Source organism: Stenella coeruleoalba, assembly GCF_951394435.1.
Source record: "Stenella coeruleoalba genome assembly, chromosome: X".
Lineage (NCBI taxonomy): Eukaryota > Metazoa > Chordata > Mammalia > Artiodactyla > Delphinidae > Stenella > Stenella coeruleoalba.
In genome coordinates, this window is record NC_137152.1 from 160,681 (window position 1) to 180,925 (window position 20,245).

At 59.7% G+C, this 20,245-nt stretch overlaps 2 protein-coding genes across 2 annotated transcripts in view; both read right to left on the bottom strand.

The window, feature by feature from the left end:
• Positions 1-19,726, bottom strand: part of LOC307180988 (serine/threonine-protein phosphatase 2A regulatory subunit B'' subunit beta-like) — a 53,214-nt gene extending 33,488 nt beyond the window's left edge. Inside the window, exon 1 of the mRNA XM_079911694.1 lies at positions 18,866-19,726. Within this exon, the coding sequence (XP_079767820.1) occupies positions 18,866-19,198 (333 nt within the window). The 5' untranslated portion in view covers positions 19,199-19,726. The remainder of the gene's footprint in view (positions 1-18,865) is intronic.
• Positions 2,660-3,819, bottom strand: LOC307180989 (uncharacterized protein). Its single transcript, XM_079911695.1, has one exon. It carries the CDS (start codon positions 3,733-3,735, stop codon positions 3,316-3,318), a length of 420 nt encoding a protein of 139 aa, XP_079767821.1. The 5' UTR covers positions 3,736-3,819; the 3' UTR covers positions 2,660-3,315.
• Positions 19,727-20,245: the final 519 nt, after the last annotated feature.

Consider the following 20,245-nt stretch of genomic DNA (forward strand, 5'->3'; position numbering starts at 1 on the left):
ACCTCCAGGCCCCAAACAGGCCTTAGCAGAGCCGGAGGGGACCACGGGGGCTGTTTCCTGAGCTACCTGCGTCCAGGCTGGACGTCCACAATGAAAGCGGACGTGGCACAAATACATGTGTGTGTGTATGTGTGTTTGTGTGTGTGTGTGTGTGTGTGAGACAGACAGACACACAGGGAGGATTCTCAAGCAGGGCTGAAGCCTCTCAGAAGCCAACACAGCAGGTGGGGCACTCGGCTCCCAGAGCAGGGCAGCTTCCCTCCCAGCGACACGCCTGACGCCCGCCTCCCGGCTGTCACCCGGGCACCGGTCAAGATGACACCTGCTCGCAAAGAGCTATTTCTGTCGCCCGCACGGACACCAGCGCTGCCTGACTCATCACGATTCCAGACATCACGGAGACGCCGGGGGCCCCCAGAACACAGGCGGGCTGAAAACTCGGCCTCATGGGAAAGCACGGCCATCCCTGCGCGGCGGCAGGGGCCCCGGGAGGTGGGCCCGTACAAGCAAGCGCCCAGGCCAGCCTTCTCTAAACGCAGTCTCGCACGGCCAGCGCCCCGTCGGGCAGACGCACTAGCTGGGGTGGCGGAAACGACCGTGGCTCCGACTCTGCCAGGGCAGGATGCAGGGCAAGTGCGGCACAGCCCGGGGGCAGCATCCAGCGGGCCGGCCCCATCCGAGCCGAGACCCAGGGGCAGCGGCCAAGCCCGGCAGGCGGCGCAGGGACACAGGCGGGCATGGCGCCCACCAGAGTCCACCGCTGGGCTGGGAGGCCCTGCAGGCCAGAGCTGCTTCTCCTCCGACCCCAGGGCCCCTCCCCACCGGCTGGCGGCAGGCTCCCCGGCTAGACCTGCCAAGGGCCCGCTGGACGGACAGCAAGAGTCCAAATGTGAAAGTTTAAAGCAGAGGCGCCAAAACAAAGATGAGAACGGCTGGCCCTGCGCGTGGGTTTGTTCATAAGTCCTCTAGCCACCACAGGAGAGGGACCGGCGTCGAGAGGCCACATGAGCCACGGAGGTTTCCAGGGGAGAAAAGGTGGCTGGAGAGCCAAGTCTCAGACCCACGAGGAGCTGGGCTGAGCAGGGCGGCTGCCGTGAGGGGACAGGCCGGGGCTCCACGTCCACGAGGCAGGGTCCTGAGACGTCGGCTGGGTCTGCACCCCCGGCCAGAGGACGCTGGGGCCCCACAGGGCCGGAAGGCAGGGCTGGGGGCATGGACGGGACGGGGGGGCGGCGTGAGGGGTCACATCCGTGGGCTCAGGGACCCGGGAGCCCACGTCCGACCCCTGGGTCCTGGGAGCATGGGTCAAGGGGGTACTCAGGGCCCACCCTGCGCGGGGCCGTGACCCCGCGCGGTGTCTGAGACGGTCAGAGTCCCCAGGCCAGGCTGTCGCCGTGTGGAGGAGAGATCAGGTCAACACCCAGCACTGTCCCCCAGGGGCGGCTGCGCTGGGTTCTTGGTGCCCCGTGCATCCACCTGAAGGACCCCACGGGGCAGCTGGACGGGCGTGAGCGGGACCAGAGCACGGTGACAGCGGAGGAGAGCGTGTGCAGAGCCCGAGAGTCAAGCGCCGGGGGACGGAGCATCAGGACCCGGCTTGGACAGGGTGGGCAGCACGGCCATAGCGGGCCCTTGAGGGCTTGTGACGAGGTCTGAGGGACGTCGCAGTGGATGACCTGGGGGCCTTGGGGCTGCTCAGAGCGCGCAAGGCACGGGCGCCACAGGCAGGGCAGGCAGGCGGACACAGGCCGTAGGGGCAGGACAGCCTCCCACGCATGACACAGCCTCGCTGCACACCTTCCCTTGGCCCCGAAACCAGCGCGGACGCCCCAAGCTGGCAGCAGGGCCGGCATGTACGAAGCACCCCCCCATCCCTCCACAGTCCCCGTCTGCCCACAAGGCCATCCCCACCTCCCTCAGGCCATCCTCTCCGGCCACACCCCCATCTCCACATGCCCTCCTCCCCACACCTTCCCCAGCTGCCCTCCGCCCCATCATCTCCCCACGCCCCCCACCATCTCCTTCCACCCTCCCCCCATCTCCCCATGCCCTGAGGTCTGCCGACCACCCACGGCTCTGCACCGAGTCCACATTCAAACACCAAGGGGCGAAGGGAGCCAGGAAAACTCTCCTCCCGGACACTCCCCCGATGCCTGCCCCAAGAAGCACTCACTCCACGCAGTGCGTGCGGACGTTTGTGGGAAACGTCACGGGAACACATCTGCTGTAAGGTGAAACTTCTACCTCTTAAAGGCAACCGTGAATCGCGTATCCCAAAAAGTGATTCTGTAAGACCAACAGCCATCCTGGAACAACCAGGCTTTCATGAACAGTTCTGCGTGGAGCCAGGACCCCCCCCCCAACCAAGATCAAGTCACAGCCGCCATGGGGGGAGAGGGAAGGGCTCCCCAATCCAGGGAACACCCCGGCGCAGCCTGTGTGCACCATGTGTGCGCCACGCACACAAACGGTAACCAGCAAACCTCAGACCTCCTCTCTGAAGAAGATCACCCTTAGCTGAGTCCACTTTAAGGTCTCCACGTTCAGATTCTAAACAGACTTTCCTTCTCCACAAGCAACAGACACACATGCATCAGCCACTTGCAGACAGAATTTCACAAGTTGAAGGATAGAGGTCAGACAGAAAAGTACCAGAAGCCCTGTAAAAGTTGAGACATGATCCCAGGAAAAAAATCCAGTTACACTACCAGCAAAAAGCAGGTCTTTTTTCCCACCCCAAACAGCCTGGCTTGATTCGATGTGATTTTTTTTTGGCCACGAGATGACCTTTCACTCCTCGCCTGGGCGAAAATACAAGTGATTAATGTGCCGAATATCCGTGAGGCAGCAGAACCTCCACTTGCCGGAAGGTCCCAGGTGGCCATGGCTTTTCAACTCCATGGTCCCCTTACACGAATTTACAAAGCACACACGAGGCGCAGACATGGGGTTTGCTTCTGTGCGCGCTGCGGAGAAGCACCGTGATGTTTACAAGCCGAGTCGTCACTGAAGCCGCGGAGAAGGGCGCTCCGGCTGGTACGTGCCTGCGATAAAGCCCTTAAAACAACACAGGCGCTCGCGGGAAACCGCGCTCTCCTTTCCAACAGCGCTGCGCTGTCATTACCCAGGGCGCCACACGCTCCAACGACACGGGGAGGCTCGCTGCGCACCTGCGGAGGGTCGAGTCCCGAAGCCTCCTAGTGCCTGAGGTCGACACCTCCCCGCCTCGCGCAAGACGCACCACGACGTTGCCCCGCGCCGCGCCCGGGGTATCCGCTGCTAGAACTCCAGGAAAAGAGATGCCGGCGGCTCCCTTCACAGCGCTTTCCCTGACAAACTGCACGGGCACACCTGCTCTCTGCGCGCACGGGCGCTGTTCCAGGGGAGCCGCGCATGGGCGCAGGTGGAGCCCCCCGAGCCCAGGCAGCCCCCCACCCCGACCTCGCCAGAGGGGCGAGGGGCCCGCGGACGCAGCGGACCCGCCCGCCGCACCTGCTGGAAGGCCTTGAGCCTCTTCTTGAAGCGGGAGGGCAGCACGAAGTCGCAGCCGCGGGCCAGCGAGGCCAGCTCCTGCCGCAGGTCGGGGTCCTGGCGCAGGGACAGGTCCCGGAGCCGCATGTCGGCTCGCATGGGCCGCCGGGGCCCGGGCCGGGCGCGTTCGCGGGACTGGAGCTGCGGCTGGCCGGGGCCGGCGGGGTCGGGGTGGTCCGGGCGGCCGGGCTCAGCGCGCTCCATGCGTCGCTGGCCGGCGCTCTGGGGGCCGGGCCTCGGGCGCGCGCATTCCTCAGTCGGGGCCGGGCGGGCGCACGCGGCGGGGGCAGGGGAGGCGTGGCGGACGCGCGGCCCCTCCCGTGGCCCGGGCTGTGCTCCGTGGTGCTGGACGGAGCGCTGGACGCCCGCCCCGAGCTGGCCTGCTGCGCGCGGAGCTGCTCTCCCGCCGAGAGCCTCCCTCAGCTCAGCCTGTAGGCAGGCCGGCAAGGGCAGCGGACCTGGAGACGCCGCCTGCCGGCTCCTGGGAGGGTGGGCCTTCTCTCCGGACAAGGGCAGCCTGTCCAGGACTAAGCGGACCCTGCTACAGAGCCCGCGGCCGGCATCCCGGCCGCGCCCGCCCAACAGCCCACGTGCGGCCCAAGAGCTGGTACGTCGGGAAAACGGCCCCAAACGAAGGGGGCACCCACCAGCCCTTCAGGAGTTGAGAAGATACACTTAACCGGCAGAGGATGCTCTGACGGCCTTTGTTTAAACTCGGGGTTGGGGTGGAATTCAGGGTCTTACTGCTCTCGCCCTGTCGTACACGGCTGTGTAGGGTGTAGTGGAACGCAGATGACATAGATGGTGTGAGTGGTGTGGAATACGACACAGACGATGCATACTGTCGTGTCATGTGAGCGATGAGAGCTCGCGACTCAGCCCCTGACACGAGGATGAACCAGCAGCAGAGCCAGGCCCCCCCTCTGGGTGGTCTTTTCCCCCACATACCGTCTAGATCAGGCCTGCATGTCCCACCCCTGAAATCCCAGGACCCCAGGAACGCCTGCTCCGGCCAAAGCTGACCTTCCCTGCCCCCTTCCCTCTGCCCCAGACAAAGATGTTGGGAGATGACCTCCTCGGGGTCGAAAGGCACTTCACCCATCCACCCTCCTCCTTGTCTTTCTAATGGACTTTTTTTGGGGGGAGGGTAGCTTTTGTTTTACAGAGACGCTGGGCAGAAAGTACAGAGCTCCCGTGTGCTTCCCCTGCGGAGCCCAGGTTCCCTGTCACAAACACCCCGCACTGGGTGCTGCATCTGTTACAGCGATGAGCACACAGGATGACCCCATACTGATATGCTGCTATGAACAGAAGTCCACGGTTCCCCCTAGGGCACATCGTGGTGGTGCACATTCTGTGGGTCTGGACAAACGCACAGTGACGTGTGTCCACCATTACAGCATCACACAGCGCAGGGTCGCTGCCCTGGAGCCCCCTGGGCCCAGCCTGCCATTACAGCATCATGCAGCGCGGGGTCCCTGCCCTGGAGTCCCCTGGGCCCGGCCTGTTCACGTCCCTCCCCAACATTGACTTCTTACTGTGTCCGTATTCTGTCCTAACCCTAGCTGGGATCTGCCCTTCCCGGCGTGTCCCCTAGCTGGGATCACAGGGCTGCAGCCTCTCAGACCCGCTTCCTCTTTCATTTGCACCAACACCCCGCCCCAAATTCCTCTTCAAACTCCTGTTCAGGGGGCTGCCCTCTCTCCTGTCCTTCCCCTCTGCCTCTTTCCCATCTCTTTACCCTATTTTGTCCTTCTTCCCATTCCCAGAACATCCTCAAAGATTCAGAGGTTGGCTGGCGACCCCTCTGGTTCTCCAGACACGCAGACGGGGCAGTGTATGCCCCGCAACGTGGCCACAGAACCAGCCTAGCTGGTGTAGGGCCACAGGGCCTAAGTTCTGCCCTGTCCAGACCTGGACACAACACGCAGGAAGGCCCCCAATACCACGCCCCGGGCAGGGACCAGGTTCAGGACAAACTTCTGATTTCACGGTGTCGGCAGCGGGTCATCAGTGGCTCAGGGAGACTTCCGGACCCAGGCGCAGCCCTGTCACTCCGCACTACGTCTCTGCCACGAACAGCCACACCTGCAGGCTCACTCTCGTTCCCCCTCCCCTGCAAACCCCAGGGAAGAGGTGCTCCTCCTGTAGCTTGAAAAACTGTCCAGGTCCTCCACTGGGGGCCCCTTCTATGCTGCTCCTCCCAGGGGAAGGCAGAGCATGTGTCCTGCCCCAGACCTGGGCTTGTCCCTGTGCCTGGCCCTGGCCAGCCAGCCCACGGGATGGCCGCAGGTCCCGTGCCGGCACAGACTGGGGAACACAGACTGCCGAGAACACAGGGGCTGCTAAGCCCAGGGGTGAGTTTTCACAGCAAAGCTCGGCGCTGCTGCACTGAGCGTGAGAGATGAGCACAAGGGCAGGTGGGGCAGCACAGGAACTACACACCTGGGCAGGCCCTGCCCGCAGGGCCTCCCGACCATACAGACTCTATCTTTCCAAGTCAGCTCTCAACTTTTCTGTTTAAGTTTCTGTAGCGATGCTGGTACACGTGCGTCAACTGCAGTGCTGAGGGGGCATGAAACCGACGCCGAGAGAGTCCCCAAGACCCCTCATGTGTAGGTTACAATTTGGCTACAAACCAGAAATTTAATCCAAGTAGAAAAAAGGAATATTTTACTCATTTCTTCACTTCTAGGTAAACTGGGGAAAAATCCATAGCTCCTCCAACGCTCAAATGTAGCTCAGGAGAGAGGGAGACTGAGGCCCCCAGCAACCTTCAGTAACGTTTCTGCCCCAGAGCAAGGGCTCACCTGCAGGACAGCCCCGGACAGAGGGAGCAGGTGAGGAAACAGGCCGCAGGCCACGGGGTGGAGTGGGCCTGGCTCAGGTAGGCAGCTGACCCTGCGCAGGACTGGCGGCTCCGGGCCGCTCCACAGACGGGGAACATCTGCCCCCCGCGGCCACTGCTCTGAGAGCAGCACACCCACCGAGGCAGCGTCTAGAACCACGCGGGCGCTCGGCACGTGCAGACACAGCATCACCGGCTCTCTTTCCCCTCCTTCAGCCCAGGCCCTGGTGCTCCGGAACCTGAGCCACCAGCCAGGCTGGAGACACTGTCACGAGGAACAGAAAGAGCCATGGGGGCCGGGGGCGGCCCCTCGCTGGCAAAACACCTGTGAAAACTCCTCTCAGCCACGCCCGGTATGGACGGCGCCCAACGCCGGCGGTGCAGACCCTGGGGCTGGCAGCAGGCCACGGGCACCCCTGAGGCCCCGGGTCTCCGCGGAGGCCTGAAGTCCCCGAGACAGCAGAGAACAGCTGATCCCTGCCACCAGCACCCCCTCCCCATGTTGCTCATCCCATGATTCTCTGAGCTCGGAGCCAAAAGCTGGCCAGGAAAACTAAGACGTGATGTACTGTCCACAATTTAGCGTCGATGCAGATAAAATAACGATTCCCGACAATCAGCTCTGCAACCCGGCTACAGAGTCGCCTCGGCACTGGCCCATCTCCTGCCCCGGCTCCTGAAAGGCCCAGAGGCGGCCAGGCCACGTGCACACGAGGCCCCCAGACGGCGGCGGCTAGAGACGAGTTAGTGCCAGCCTCCTCGTGCGGTCTGAGCGATCTCAGACAGCTCACGGTGCTTCCCCTCTGGCAAAGGAGTTTTCTGGAAGTCTGCTCTTAAGTTTCTGGACTTGTCTGACAACGCTGATCTCTACGCTGCTCTGTGACGACAGCGTGTAGTCTGTAGGACGGAAAGGAGCTGACGTTTGTTCAAATGGGCTGTGGTCTGGGACTCGACACCCAGGGAGGTATGCTTCCAGACAAAAGAGGAACGGAGACCAGATTCACCCCCTGCCTAGATCCTACAGAGCATTTTTAGAAAGAAATGATACCGATATTGAACACCCTTACAGAAAACAGAGCAAGGGGTAACCACTGCCAGCTCCTCTTGGGAGGCCGGCATCCCCCTGACACCACCGCCAAGGACATCACACAGAAGACGGGAGACGGGTGTCCCCCGACCACAGACACACTGACCTCACAACATGGGAGCCCTCAGAGCCCAGCAACGTGCGAGATCATCAGCTGGGATCAGTGGATTCATCCAAGGAAGCAAGGCTGGTTAACACCCACAGATCAAGTGAGAAAACATCACGTGATCATAAAGAATCGGACAAGATTCAACACCCATTCACGTTAACAGTTCCCAACCAACTAAACATACAGGGTACCTTCCTCAACCTGCGAAGGGCGTTATGAAAACACCTGTATCTATGTCATCCTGAGGAAGACGGGATGCTTTCTGGCTGAGCCGGGACAAATCGAGCACCTCCGCTCTCAGCGCTGACCCCTGACCAGGCCCCGAGACCCCAGCTGAAGTGTCGGGCAGGAAGGAAAGTCCCAGGCACGCCGGCCGGGAGGGGTGACGCGGGACAGCTGTCCCTCACGCCAGCACGACCCTGGTGCAGAGTCCTCGAGCATCTACTGACCGCAGAACTGATCAGCGGGTCAGCAACATCACAGGGTGGGGACTCAAGTGCACGGCTGTCGGAAGTCGGCATGCGGAGGTGACGGGAAGACAGTTCCACTCCCAGCAGCAGCACAAGGAACAAACGCCCCAGCGACTCGTCTAGGGGAGGCACCGTAAGACCCGCCCTCCCAGCCAGAAACCCTGCGGACAAGGACGAGAGCCTCCATGGCGGGTGACCCGCACTGCCGGGCGGCCACTGCCCCACAGGGTCTGCAGACCACGTGGCCTTTTTGTGTAGAACTTGGCACCATGATTCTAAAAGTCTACGGAAGCAAAAAGCACCCAGAAAAGCCATCCCAACAGTCGTGCACCGGGGCGGGCAGGGTGCTGGTTTCAGCTCACCAGAACACGGGCGACCTGCAGTGCGCACACAGGTGCTCACAGGCGCGGGACAGAAGGTCCACGAACCAACCCAGACACCTGCGGACACGGGACTTCCGGCAAAGGCGCCGGCACAATTCAATGGGAAATCATTTCAGAAAGCGACGCCGCAGCAATTGAGTAATCACGTACAAAAAAGCACGCTTCGAAACTTACCTCAGACCACACATAGAAATTAACCTGAACAAGACCGTAAGTCCAAGCATAGAAGCGAAATTGGGAGAAGTTCTAGAGAAGACACAGGAGAACACCTATCTGCCCCAGGGTATGACAAAGATTGTTTAGATTATGGACTACACTTTTGGGAACATCAAATAAGTAATCAATTGGACCTCATCAAAATTTAAAACTTTTCTGCTTCAGAAAACACTAATAAGAATATAAGAGAAGGTGAAGGAGACTGAGACACAGGCTTCCAGCTGCAAAATAAACGAGTCAGGGGTATAAATGTACAGTGTGGGAAACAGTGATTATGTAACAGCTTTTTTGTTTTTTCCCTTTTTTTTTTTTTCGGTACGCGGGCCTCTCACTGTTGTGGCCTCTCCCGTTGCGGAGCACAGGCTCCGGACGCGCAGGCTCAGCGGCCATGGCTCACGGGCCCAGCCGCTCCGCGGCACATGGGATCTTCCCAGACCGGGGCACGAACCCGTGTCCCCTGCATCGGCAGGCGGACTCCCAACCACAGCGCCACCAGGGAAGCCCTTATGTAACATCTTTGTATGGCGACATATCATTACTAGATTCATTGAAATGTATAGAAATACCAAATCACTATCTTGTAGAACAAGAACATAGTTTTATAGGTCAATTATACTTCAAAACAAACACTCATAGCAAAAGAGATCAGGTTCCTTACTAGAGGAAGTGCGGGTGTGAGGAGGGAATTGAATGAGGAGGTCAAAAGATACAAACTTCCAGTTAGGGGATACATGTGTACTAGGGATGCAATGCACAACATGGTAAAAATAATTAGCACTGCTACATATGGGAGGTGTTAAGAGTAACTCCTAGGAGTTCTCAGCACAACAAAAGAAAAGGTATCTTTTTTTAATATATCTTTAATGTTGTATCTATATGAGATAACGAACTATACTTATCGTGGTCAACATCTCACGATTACATGAGTCTAATCATTACGCTGTACACAAACTTATGAAGTGCTGCGTGTCAATTATATCTTGATAAAAGAGGTAGAAGAAATGGAACATAAGAGAAGTCATTCACTAGGAAGACAATTTGCAGATCCTGTACATGATAAAGGAGTTGCATCCAGCATACACACAGGACTTACCAACTGAATGAGAAAACCAACGACCCAGTGGGGAAAATGGTAGAGGCTCTGAATGGACACTTCAGCAAAAAAGCCCAACATCACCGTCACCAGGGAAACGCAGATAAAGCCGCAGAGGTGCCCCCAGAGGCCCACATTCCAGAGCGGGGCAGGTCAGGGGCCTGGCGATAGCCAGGGCTGGTCAGGATGAGGCAGGAACAGCCACCGCGCAGCCCCTTTGGAAGGCAATTTGACGGGCTCTTAAACAGCAAAATGCACAGGTGCCATAAAACCAGCGATCCCTCCTTAGGCCTGTCCCTAAGGTGAGTGGAGACACGGTCCTCACGAGGACTCACAGGCGAATGTGCTCAGCACGAGTACCCGTGAGCTCAAAGCCCGGGACAGGCCCAGGGTCCAGCAGACACAACACGAGGCACCCCCGCTCAGGGAGCAGTGCTCAGCAAGGAGACGAGGTGCAGAAGCACGCGCCTGAACTCGGTGAGCTTTATGGGATGAAGGACACGAGAACGCAGCTGGTAAAAGTCTGCCTGCAGTTGCAGAGGAGACCTCGGACTGCATGGACGTTGCTGCGCGCCCTGGCTGCCTCAGGGGGTGGCTAAGGCGGGGGAGGGTTTGTGCACAACTATTAACGTCCTTGGAACCCTAAATGGGAAGGCACCGCATCTCCAAAACTAAGCCATCCACTCTCGGCCAGCCAGAGGGACACTACAGCACCGCCCTGGACAGTCTGTCGCACCTCTGCACAGCCCGGTGACCTGCAGCACCCTTCAGCACAGGACGCTACCGACGCCAGGCCACCCCGCTTCACAGCGGAGACGCGGATGACACATGGGGAATGGCACTTCCCAGCCGCTCTGTGGCAGCCGGAGAAGCCCATGTCACAGCCAGGGAGACGCAGATAGAGGTGGAGGTCCAGGACCTCCACCCAGGGCGCCAACAGAGCCCTGCAGCTGCAGGCCTGAGAGGACCCCTGTCTGCCACAGGCAGCCCCGCAAGTCCAAGGACCAGCAGCTGCCCCCCACCTCCTCATGGAGACGCTGCACCCACGTCCTCCTGGAGACCCTGCACCCACCTCCTCGTGAGCCCCCGGACCCTCCCCTCAGCCCCTGTCCTCTGTATCCTGAGGAGCCCCGTTCCGTTGCCCCTGACCCCCGCCCAGGTGCCCAGCTGAGTGCTGGTGCCACCCCCAGAGCTCCGCCATCCTCCCCAGCAAGCGTCCTCCAGGGCCCCCCTGCGTCCCTTCTCCTGGGGCCCCGGGGATCCTCAGGGACCCGTGCACCACGCGTCCTCACTCTCCCTTCCAGCACGGCCTTGCAAAGGTGCTTCCTTCTTCCAGGACCACTGATGGGGCACCTGCAAGAGGCAAGGAGCAGGGAAGACCCCGCATCACCTCCCCGGGGCTGCAGCGCAGACAGTCGGGAAGCGGGAAGCAGGTGGCTCCAGGGGATGAAGAGGTGCACGGTGGGTGGTCAGGCTGGCAGGACACGCAGCACAGCCCGGGAGCAGTTCCCAGGCCCAAATGCTGTCCCCGACCCCCGCCATGCGAGACAACCACCACTCTGGCCCCGGCAGGTGTGGGGGAGCATCCACGGGGACCCTGCCGCCTTCCCCTGGTGGGGACCCAGAACGGTCGCACCCGGCCCCTGAAACGCGAACTCTGCCCAGAAGACTGATCCACGCCGCTCCCGAAACCTCCTCCTTTCATCCCGGTCTAATTACACACACGTTCGTACCAACAGCCCGTGTGGGGATACGAAGTGTTCTTCAGCACACAAACGTACCCCTGGAACACGTTTGCGTGGACAGGCTTCCTGTGGGACAGCGCCTTCCTGGACACCCGAGCCTAACCACGCTGTTAAGAGCAGGCAAACAGGGAGCCATGACAGCGGGGTCTGACCTCTGACCCACCACAGGGTCTGCTGGCTCTGTGCTGTCAGGACACTGCAGCCCGGGGCAAGGAGGTGACATCGTGAAGGGACCGGCCATTGGGGCTCCCGAGCAGACCTCGGCCTCGGTGCTGTGCGCACGGCGGGGTGGACGACTGTCTGCGGGGCAGGGGGTGGCGGGGGCAGCCCTGGTCTCCACCCCAGATGCCAGGGCCCCTCCCCCAACTGCAACAACCAGAAACGTGGCGCACGCGGCCGTCGGGTGAGCAGTGGTGCTGTGGCCGCAGGCCGACACACTCACTGGCCCCCCAGGCTCTGTGCTGACAGCTGGTCTCGGGGCACCGGCAGCTCAACTTCCACCTAATCCTGAAAAGCACAGACTCCAGAAACGGCACAGGGTCACTCGGACAGAAACGTTCCCACGTGGGAACACCACGGACGTATTTCCGAAAGCACGGACGCCTCCGCCGTGGCCCCCCTGCAGGCCTGCCCGTGGTGTGAGTACAGCGGCTCCGAGCGCCCAGAGCCCCTGCTCCGCAGCTTCCCCGCAGGGAGCCGATGCGACGCGGTCTGGCACCCCCGGTCCTGTCCTAACCACGCGGACCGGAGGCGGTGCACACGCGCACACGTGGGCCCAGCTCCCGCCGCAGTCACACGCGCCGGCCCCTCCAGCCGCGCTTCCCGCGGCGACACCGCTTCCGGGCCAAGGTGAAGACTGTGTAGACGGCAGGGCCCCTGCTGCGGGGTCCGAAGTGCCTCCTCAGAGCACCCCCATCCCCTGCACTGACTGACTGCCTCCACTGCTCCGAGCACGGGTCCTCCCAGGGGTTCCCAGCAGCAGACCCTGGAACGAGGTAGAGACACAAATTCCACCACCACCGCTGCCCCCGAAACTGGAATTCTGGAAAAGGGCTCAGCAACTGTTTTCACGGGCCTCCCTTCCACCTGTCCACCTGTCCCCAGGACACCCACACATCCATCCAGCCTCAGGACTCTCCCATCCACGGTCCACCTGTCCCAAAGACTGTCTCATCTGTCTCTTCATCCATCCGTCCCCAGGGCCCTCCTGAAGGATGTCATCAGCTCCGCCAAGCAGGTCACCAGGTCACAACACTCACAGAGGCTCCCACAGCACTCTCTGCTGTGGACCTGTTCCCAAACTGCCCTTCAAGGCTCTGAAAGACCCGCTGAGTCTGACCTGAGACCCGCACAGTACTACTGCCTAGAGTGCTGAGAAAATGAATGCTCCAAAGAAACAAGTGTAAAGTAAAAACAAAAACAAACAAAGAAACAAGTGCAAATCCTAGGCAATGCTGTCACAAACAGGGGTGAGGGGTGGTACACAGCTCTGCTCTAGACAGTCACTAACCCAGCTCCTGAGGCCCTGGGCTCTGAGGCGCCGCCACGAGGACTCCCCCTGCAGGCACACACCACCGGCGACTCTGCGGGTGAGTCCTCTGGGGTGGGGAGGGCCCTGATTCTGCCCCCCTACAAGCCCCATTCAAAGGTCCCATCCAACATGGGGCAACGTGATGGACGTGTTCTGCCTTTGCGGGGCCCTGGGGATAATAAAGACCCAGGCTGAAGGTCTGCTATATGGGGAACCCATGGAGATACTCCCTGGCTTCAGCTCCAGCACCCTCCTGAACCAGGACTGAAACAAGACTTAGCCAGGACCACTGAAGCAGGGCCCAAACCAGGGCTGAACCAGAGCCCTGGGCCAGATCTCCTGAACCAGAACTTGAACCAGGGCTCCTAAACCAAAACTGATCCAGGACTCCTGACCAGGACTGGACAAGCAACTGAACCAGGAACCCTGAACCAGGGCTGAACCAGGAACCCTGAACCAGCACTGAACCAGGGCCCCTGAACCAGCACTGAACCAGGGCCCCTGAACCAGCGCTGAACCAGGGCCCCTGAACCAAGACTCAGCCAGAGCCTCTGAACCAGGACTGAACCAGGCCTCCTGAACCAGGTCTAAACCAGGTCTCCTGACCAGGACCGAACAAGCAACTGAACCAGGACTGAACCAGGGCCCCTGAACCAGCACTGAACCAGGGCCCCTGAACCAAGACTAAGCCAGAGCCTCTGAACCAGGACTGAACCAGGCCTCCTGAACCCGACCAGACAAGGGCCCTGAACCAGGAATGGACCAGGTTGAACCAGGACCCCAGAGCAAGGAATCAAACATGGCTCCAGGACTAAGCCAGGACTGAACCGGTGCTGCCCTGGACTGGGTTCGGCCATGTAGTGTCCCCCCCGGGCCACAGTGGCCACAGTGGCCATCCAGTGGCCGAGCCTCAAGTCAGCCCCTTTCGACCCAGCAGCCTGGACAAGGCCTGGGGAAGCTGGTCCACGGGGGGCCCACAGGCAGCTTTGGGGAAGCTGAGGACTTGGGGGCGAGGCGATACCCACCATCGCTGGGGGTGGGCTGTGGCCAATCTGCATCTCAGGGCCCTCAGGCTCCTCACGCAGCCCTGTCTGTGGCGGCCCAGGCAGCGCCCGGTGGACGCCGGGTACCAGAGTGAGGCGCCGTTGGTGGCGCATGCAGGCTGCGGGCGCGGGGCCCTGTTTGGGAGGCCCGAGGGGACAGGACAAGAGCACTCACACACACCCCACCACGATCCTGAGAAACCTCCTGGTTCCACTCGTCAGGAAGAGAACGGAGGGCGTCTAGCTTCGTGCCACTTCAATGTGGCAAACTCCTGACCAGTGATAAAAAGTTCTCAGTATTTCCCCTCCTTCCTGCACAAAGATTCTCGTTGATGCCAACTACGAAAACCAGAAATCGTTCTTCACTAAGAGATCCACAGAATGGAACATGGCCAAGCTCAGCCCCTCTGTGAAGTCACGGTCACTGGGCAAACTCAAGGCTCCCGTCAGAAACGCTCTCAGGATCCTGACCTTCTGCTCCGAGGACTTCCAGGCCCTTTCTGTCTCCAACACATCTGCAGGAAAATCTAAGGATGCGTCAAAGTAAACACACGTGCCTGCTGTGTGTACACGCATCTGCACATACACACGAGCGTGTCTCCAAGGAACGCACTTCTAACCTAGAACATGGTCACATGTCCTGAGGGAATCAACGGTTAACTGGATACCCCCAAAACTACAAAACAGCTGCAGAGAACGATCTAAATAGATGGATAATAAATTTAACCAAGGAGGTGTGACACCTGTGTGCACACAACATTGCTGAGAGAAACTATGGGGCACGTAAGTAAACGGAGAAACACCCAGAGTTCACGGGCTGGAAAACTCAGCTGTTCGGGGGCATCAGTTACACCCAGCTGATCTACAGATTCAATGCAATCCCGATCAAAATGCCAATAGGCCCTTTCTGTACAAGTTCATAAGCTGATTCTCAATGTTAGGTGGAAATGCGAATGTCAGCATAGCTAGAGCTGTTTTAAGAGAACAGAGTTGGCTGTACACCACCCACTTTCCACATGTTAGTCTACAAAGCGCCCCAGAGTGAGAACACAAACACAGATCAGTGGGTTAGGGATGAGAAAATAGACCCAGACGCATACGGCCAATTGATTTCAGACAATGCAACTCAATGGGAAAAGGAGAGATTTCAAAACTGCTGTGTTCCTGGATATCTTACACCACACGCAGAAACTTATGAAACGGATCAGAAGTTTAAATGCAAAAGTGAAAACCAGGAAGCTTTTAGAAGGAAAAGAGCAGATAACCCTGAGAGCTTGGGATAGGCACATATTTCGTTGATTGGATGTAATAAATAAGAACCATAAAAGAATAAAATTGAAAGAATCAAAAAAGTAACAGCTTTTGCTTTCAAAACACATGTTAAACAAATGACAAAACAGGCCACAGACTGAAGAGAAATATGTGGAAACGTGTCTCATAAAGGAGCTGCATCCAGATTCCACATAAAGAGCCCTTACGACTCAACGACAGAGAAATACCCCGTTTTCAAAATGGGCAGAAGATTTGGACAGGCGGCGCACAATGGCTGATAAGTCCTGAAAAGATGCTCGCTGTCACCAGAAAACAGGGAAATGCAGGTAAAACCATGACACACAACACGCCCGCCGGGACGGCTGAAGTAGAAGTCTAAGGACAGCCAGTGCCGGGGAGGCGTGGACGAGGACCCGCACGCACGGCTGGGGAAACGGGACGTGACACCTGCCTCAGAACAGTGTAGGGGATTTAGAGGCTTTTCAGTTTTGTTCTGTTTTTTAAGTTAAACACACACACAGCGCACAGCCCAGCAATTCCACTCCAAGGTCATTCATCCGAGAGAGACGCAAACACCTGTCCACACGAGGTTCTCAGCAGCTTCATTCATGAGAAGCACACACAGAAACAGCTCGAGTGGCCCCCAGTGCTGAAGTGACAATCAGGCTGTGGTCCATCCAGGCGATGGGATCCTACTCGGCAGGGAGAGGGAAGCGCAGGCTGCGAAGCACCTCAGACAGATCCTGGGAGCGGGAGTGGCTGCCTGGGGCGAGGGGCACGGGGCCCTGGGGGCAGGAAGCGCTCTGCTCCTCGGCGTGCTCACACGTGAGTGAGTGTGACGACCGTCCCGCACACCTATAGGCACCATTCGCTGTATGTAAACTAACCCCCCACAAACTGGACTTTTCAAAAATCAAGGGTTAAGAACAAGCCCCTCCCTTTCCCTGACACCTCTACTTCCACACTCAGGGAGGGGCTCAGCTGCCGCTGGGCTGGGGGGTCAGCCGACACGCGCACCCCTCAGCAAACCCACCGTGGAGGTCTGAGTGTGTCCAGGCACCCGGGACGCAGCAGGCGGCAGAGAGATAAAACAGAGCCCTTCGCTTCCGATGGCGATGGCAAGTGGGGAGAGGAGGCACAGCAGTGAAGGGGGAGGGACAGTGCCCAGGGTCTTTGCAGATGGGATAAAGTCAAAGATCTGAGCTGAGGTCCTCCTGGAGGAGGGTGGCGCTACATCCAATGACAGGGTCCTTCTAAGACACAGAAGGCGAGAGACCCAGACACAGAGGAGAAGCCCCGGGAAGACAGAGGCAGAGACGGGAGGGACGCGGCCACGAGCCCAGGGACGCCTGGAGCCCCCGGAAGCCGGAAGAGGCGGGAGGGACCCTCCCCCGGAGCCCCTGGAGGGAGCGCGGCCCTGGGACCCCTGACCTCAGGCGTCTGGTCCCCAGGGTGGGGGAGGGTGGATTGTTGCCTGTCACTCCCAGGGCTCTGAGGTGTCCTGGGCTCTGCGGGGAGCGCCAGGACCCAGCCTCCTCCCCACCGCTCCCATGGGTGAGGGCCTCACGTGAGTCTTACTTGCTTCCTATTAGTTGTTAAAGAAAAAAAGGTTCAGCGCTTTCCTCACAGCACTTTACGTATGAACGTTTTTCTGAAATTAATTATCCACTTCTTGGGGCAAAAGAGCTCTTATCATTTTGTCCGAATGAGAAACATCCTTTTGGGTTACTCGCTGCTCGAAATCCAAGTGAAGCGCGCCATAAATTCCAAATACACCGAGATGTGCTTAAAGTCACCTTCAAGTACCAGGCAAGGTCCATCATCACTTTTTGAACACTCTTGGGACGACTAAGAGAAAGTCATTCTGTTTTCCCTCAAAACCGGTTTCTCGTGCTGACTTGCTGTATCTGGTCATGAAAACCACAGGCCAGAGGAGGGGTCTTCAGTCTCACCCCACCTCCGTCAGCACTTCCTTTCATTCACCCCCTTTCCATCCTGGCCACGCCCCCCAGGCCACGCCCCACCCCTCCAGGCAGAAGCTCATCTCTCTGCCGGCCCCATGCAGCGCAGGGCAATGCGATAACGTGGGGTTGGGGAAACACCACTCCCGCCATGTCGCTGCCCTCGGGAAGCCCAGCAGCCGGCCACAGAGGCAGAGAGATTACCCAGCCCTGAGCTCTGCTTCTGGCTCAATCCCAATCCGGCTGGCGCGGCCCAGATGCAGCAGCCTGCCGTGGGCGGCTCTGAGCATAAACATCTGGTCCTCACACTTGGAACATAGCCACCCCCCCACGTCTCCTCCCCCCCCAGGCGCCCTCCCCCAATTCAGGGCACCCCCTAGTCCCACAGCTCACTTCCTCCACGCCCCATCCCTCCAGACGGAGAGGAATGGCCTCTCCCTGCTGTGAACGCCTACAGAACTTAACTTCCACAGGTCTGTGACTTCCTACTTGCTGCGCAGAAACACATTCTCTTCACATGCATCCAAGTCACCCTCCTTGCACGAGCTGACCTTTTGTAGACATCTCCAGACCTAAGGGGACTCACACCAAGTCATGGGGTCACGAAACACAAGAATTCATCTTCCAGCGGTGTCCGCCAGGCTGTGTCACCGGAGCACACTTAGTGGCAAAGTGGGGAGCTCCCCACAGAAGGCCTGAGGGATCCCAGGGCGGAAGAGTGCCTGAGGGTGGACGGGCAGGGGGCTGTCACTGCTAGAGAAATCTTGCTGAGCCCTGGCCCTCCTCACGTCCCCACCTCCTCAGTTCAATGGAGGCTCAGGCAGGCCTTCTGAACACTGTGGTTCTGCAGGTCAGTGGGGGCACTGCAGACGGTCAGACTCAGGGATGGGTCCCAGGACACACGTTCCTGCAGATCCAAATAAGCCTCCTTCGGGGCGTTTCTACAGGGTCTCCCAAGCTGCCTCTGGGTCTACCTCCCATCCTCCTTGGAGGCTCACTTTCTGGAAAATATCCTTGCTCTGTGAGAACATGTCAGACACCCTCCAATCACTTGGAACCAGACGAGTTCCTTCCGGACTGACATCCACCTCTCACCCTCCCCTTCGTGGCTGGGAACCAGCAGACTAAGTGATGGGGGAGGTCCCTCCTCCTGATACGCTCAGTGCTGTTGATGGGATGGATGCGGGCTCAACCGAAAACACTCCAATGTTATCATCAAGTCCCAACGGAACAGTCACACTCCTTCAGGCTTAGGCGTATGCTAGGGGTACGATATGCACCAACCATACGTCTTCCCGTGACACCTGGAGACGCTTTATTACTTTTAACCGACACAGTATTAAAAATCAAAAAGCACCTTTTGTAAAAATTAAATATACTGCTGTCCCAGAATGACGCCCAACTTGGGAATGTGTCAAAGACAACATTTTTCTGTGTGCGAGACTTTGCAGAGGGAAGAGACTAGCCATGCAAGCGCTTTCATGCCTGACCCTCCTCCAGCATCTTCAGCCACCCTCAGCTACACGTCAGGCGACCCGAGTTACCTCCGCAGGCGTTAGAAGGAAGAGTAACTTACTACTCTCGTCCCTGCGGATCGACGAGGCCCTCGAACAGGTGGTCCACTCCGGGCACTAGAGGCGGCTCCCAGGGGGAGAGCGGTGGACGCCGGGGACAGGCTGGGCGCCCCTGGGCTATCCAACCCGCGCGGCCTGCAGGCAAGGGCCGGGGCTGCGAACGGGGGCCCGGGCTGCCCTGCGTCTCCCCCGACCCCCACGGGTCCCCCGGGCATCTTGATCCTCTGCAAGCAGTCTTGGAGCATTGCCTGCGTGCTGGACTCGCTGAGCCAGCACAGGAAGAGTTCGTCCACCTTCATCTTCAGGACGGGCTGCAGGACTTTGCCGGGCGGCATCTCCGGGGCTCGGACCCACCTTCCAGGGGGACTCCTTCCTCCCGCACAGGTGCCTGGAGCCGGGACCGAAGTCCGGCCTGAAAGGACCTCCGCGTAGTAGACGACGGCCGCCAGAGGGGACGAGCCCCACGGGGGTCCCGGACCCGTGGTCCCGGGTGAAGGCGGCCGGCCCGGCGGGCGTCGCGGGCCCGGGGTCCGGTGTGGAGTCAACTGCCCGGCGGGCGTCGCTGGCCCGGGGTCATGGGTCAGGGGTAGGGCGGCGCCCCGCCCAGGGGCTGCGCGGACTCGGGGGCTCGGCGGAGGCGGAAGGCCGGACCGCGGCGGGGCCCGCCCAGCTCAGGGCAGCTTCAAAACGGGCGCGCCGGCTGCGCTCCCAAAGAAGGTCGCCTATGTCGTGCGTCACCGTGACACGTGGCGTCATCACGGCGTCGCCCGTCGGCGCCCACGACTCCAGCCGTGGCTGTGCCGGGGCGTTTCAGTGGGCTGGACAGCGCTCAGGAGCTGGAGTGGGGACGGGGGCGGGGGATGGCGGGCACCCCACCCCATGTCTTTCAGCTTTTAGGCTTTCTTGGGGTGCGGCCCGCACCAGCGACGTGCCCTTTTGTCCGCGGAAGTGCAAGCATGCGCGGTGCCATCTCGCCGGGATGGGCGGGGTTAGTTGGCCGGTCTGTTGGGCATTCGCAGTGCATGCCTGTAGTGGCGGCGCTCGGGAGGCCCGTCGGTGGAGCATGAGCAGTGCGTGCCCGCCGGGAGCTAGTCGGAGGCTGGACATTGTGCGCGGAGAGGGCGCGGTACAGGGGAGGAGTATGCGCAATGCGTGCCCGCCGAGCGCGGGAGCGAGCGGGAGGCGGGCGTGGCGGCGGTTGCGGGGAAATGCAGATTTTAGATAAAACGGGGCCCCTTCAGACCGCAATGGTCGCGGTTGCCTTAAATTTGTTAAATGATAGTGACGGGTTGGAGGCGTGCAGCTGCTTTAAAGCTGGCCTTTCAGGCTGAGAATGAATTGCTTTTGTAATTGCAAAAATAATAAGTTTATTTTGATGGAAG

What these genes read in the sequence shown, in the direction of transcription:
- LOC307180989 (XM_079911695.1), bottom strand. Translation starts at nt 3,735, where the DNA reads ATGGAGCGCGCTGAGCCCGGCCGCCCGGACCACCCCGACCCCGCCGGC.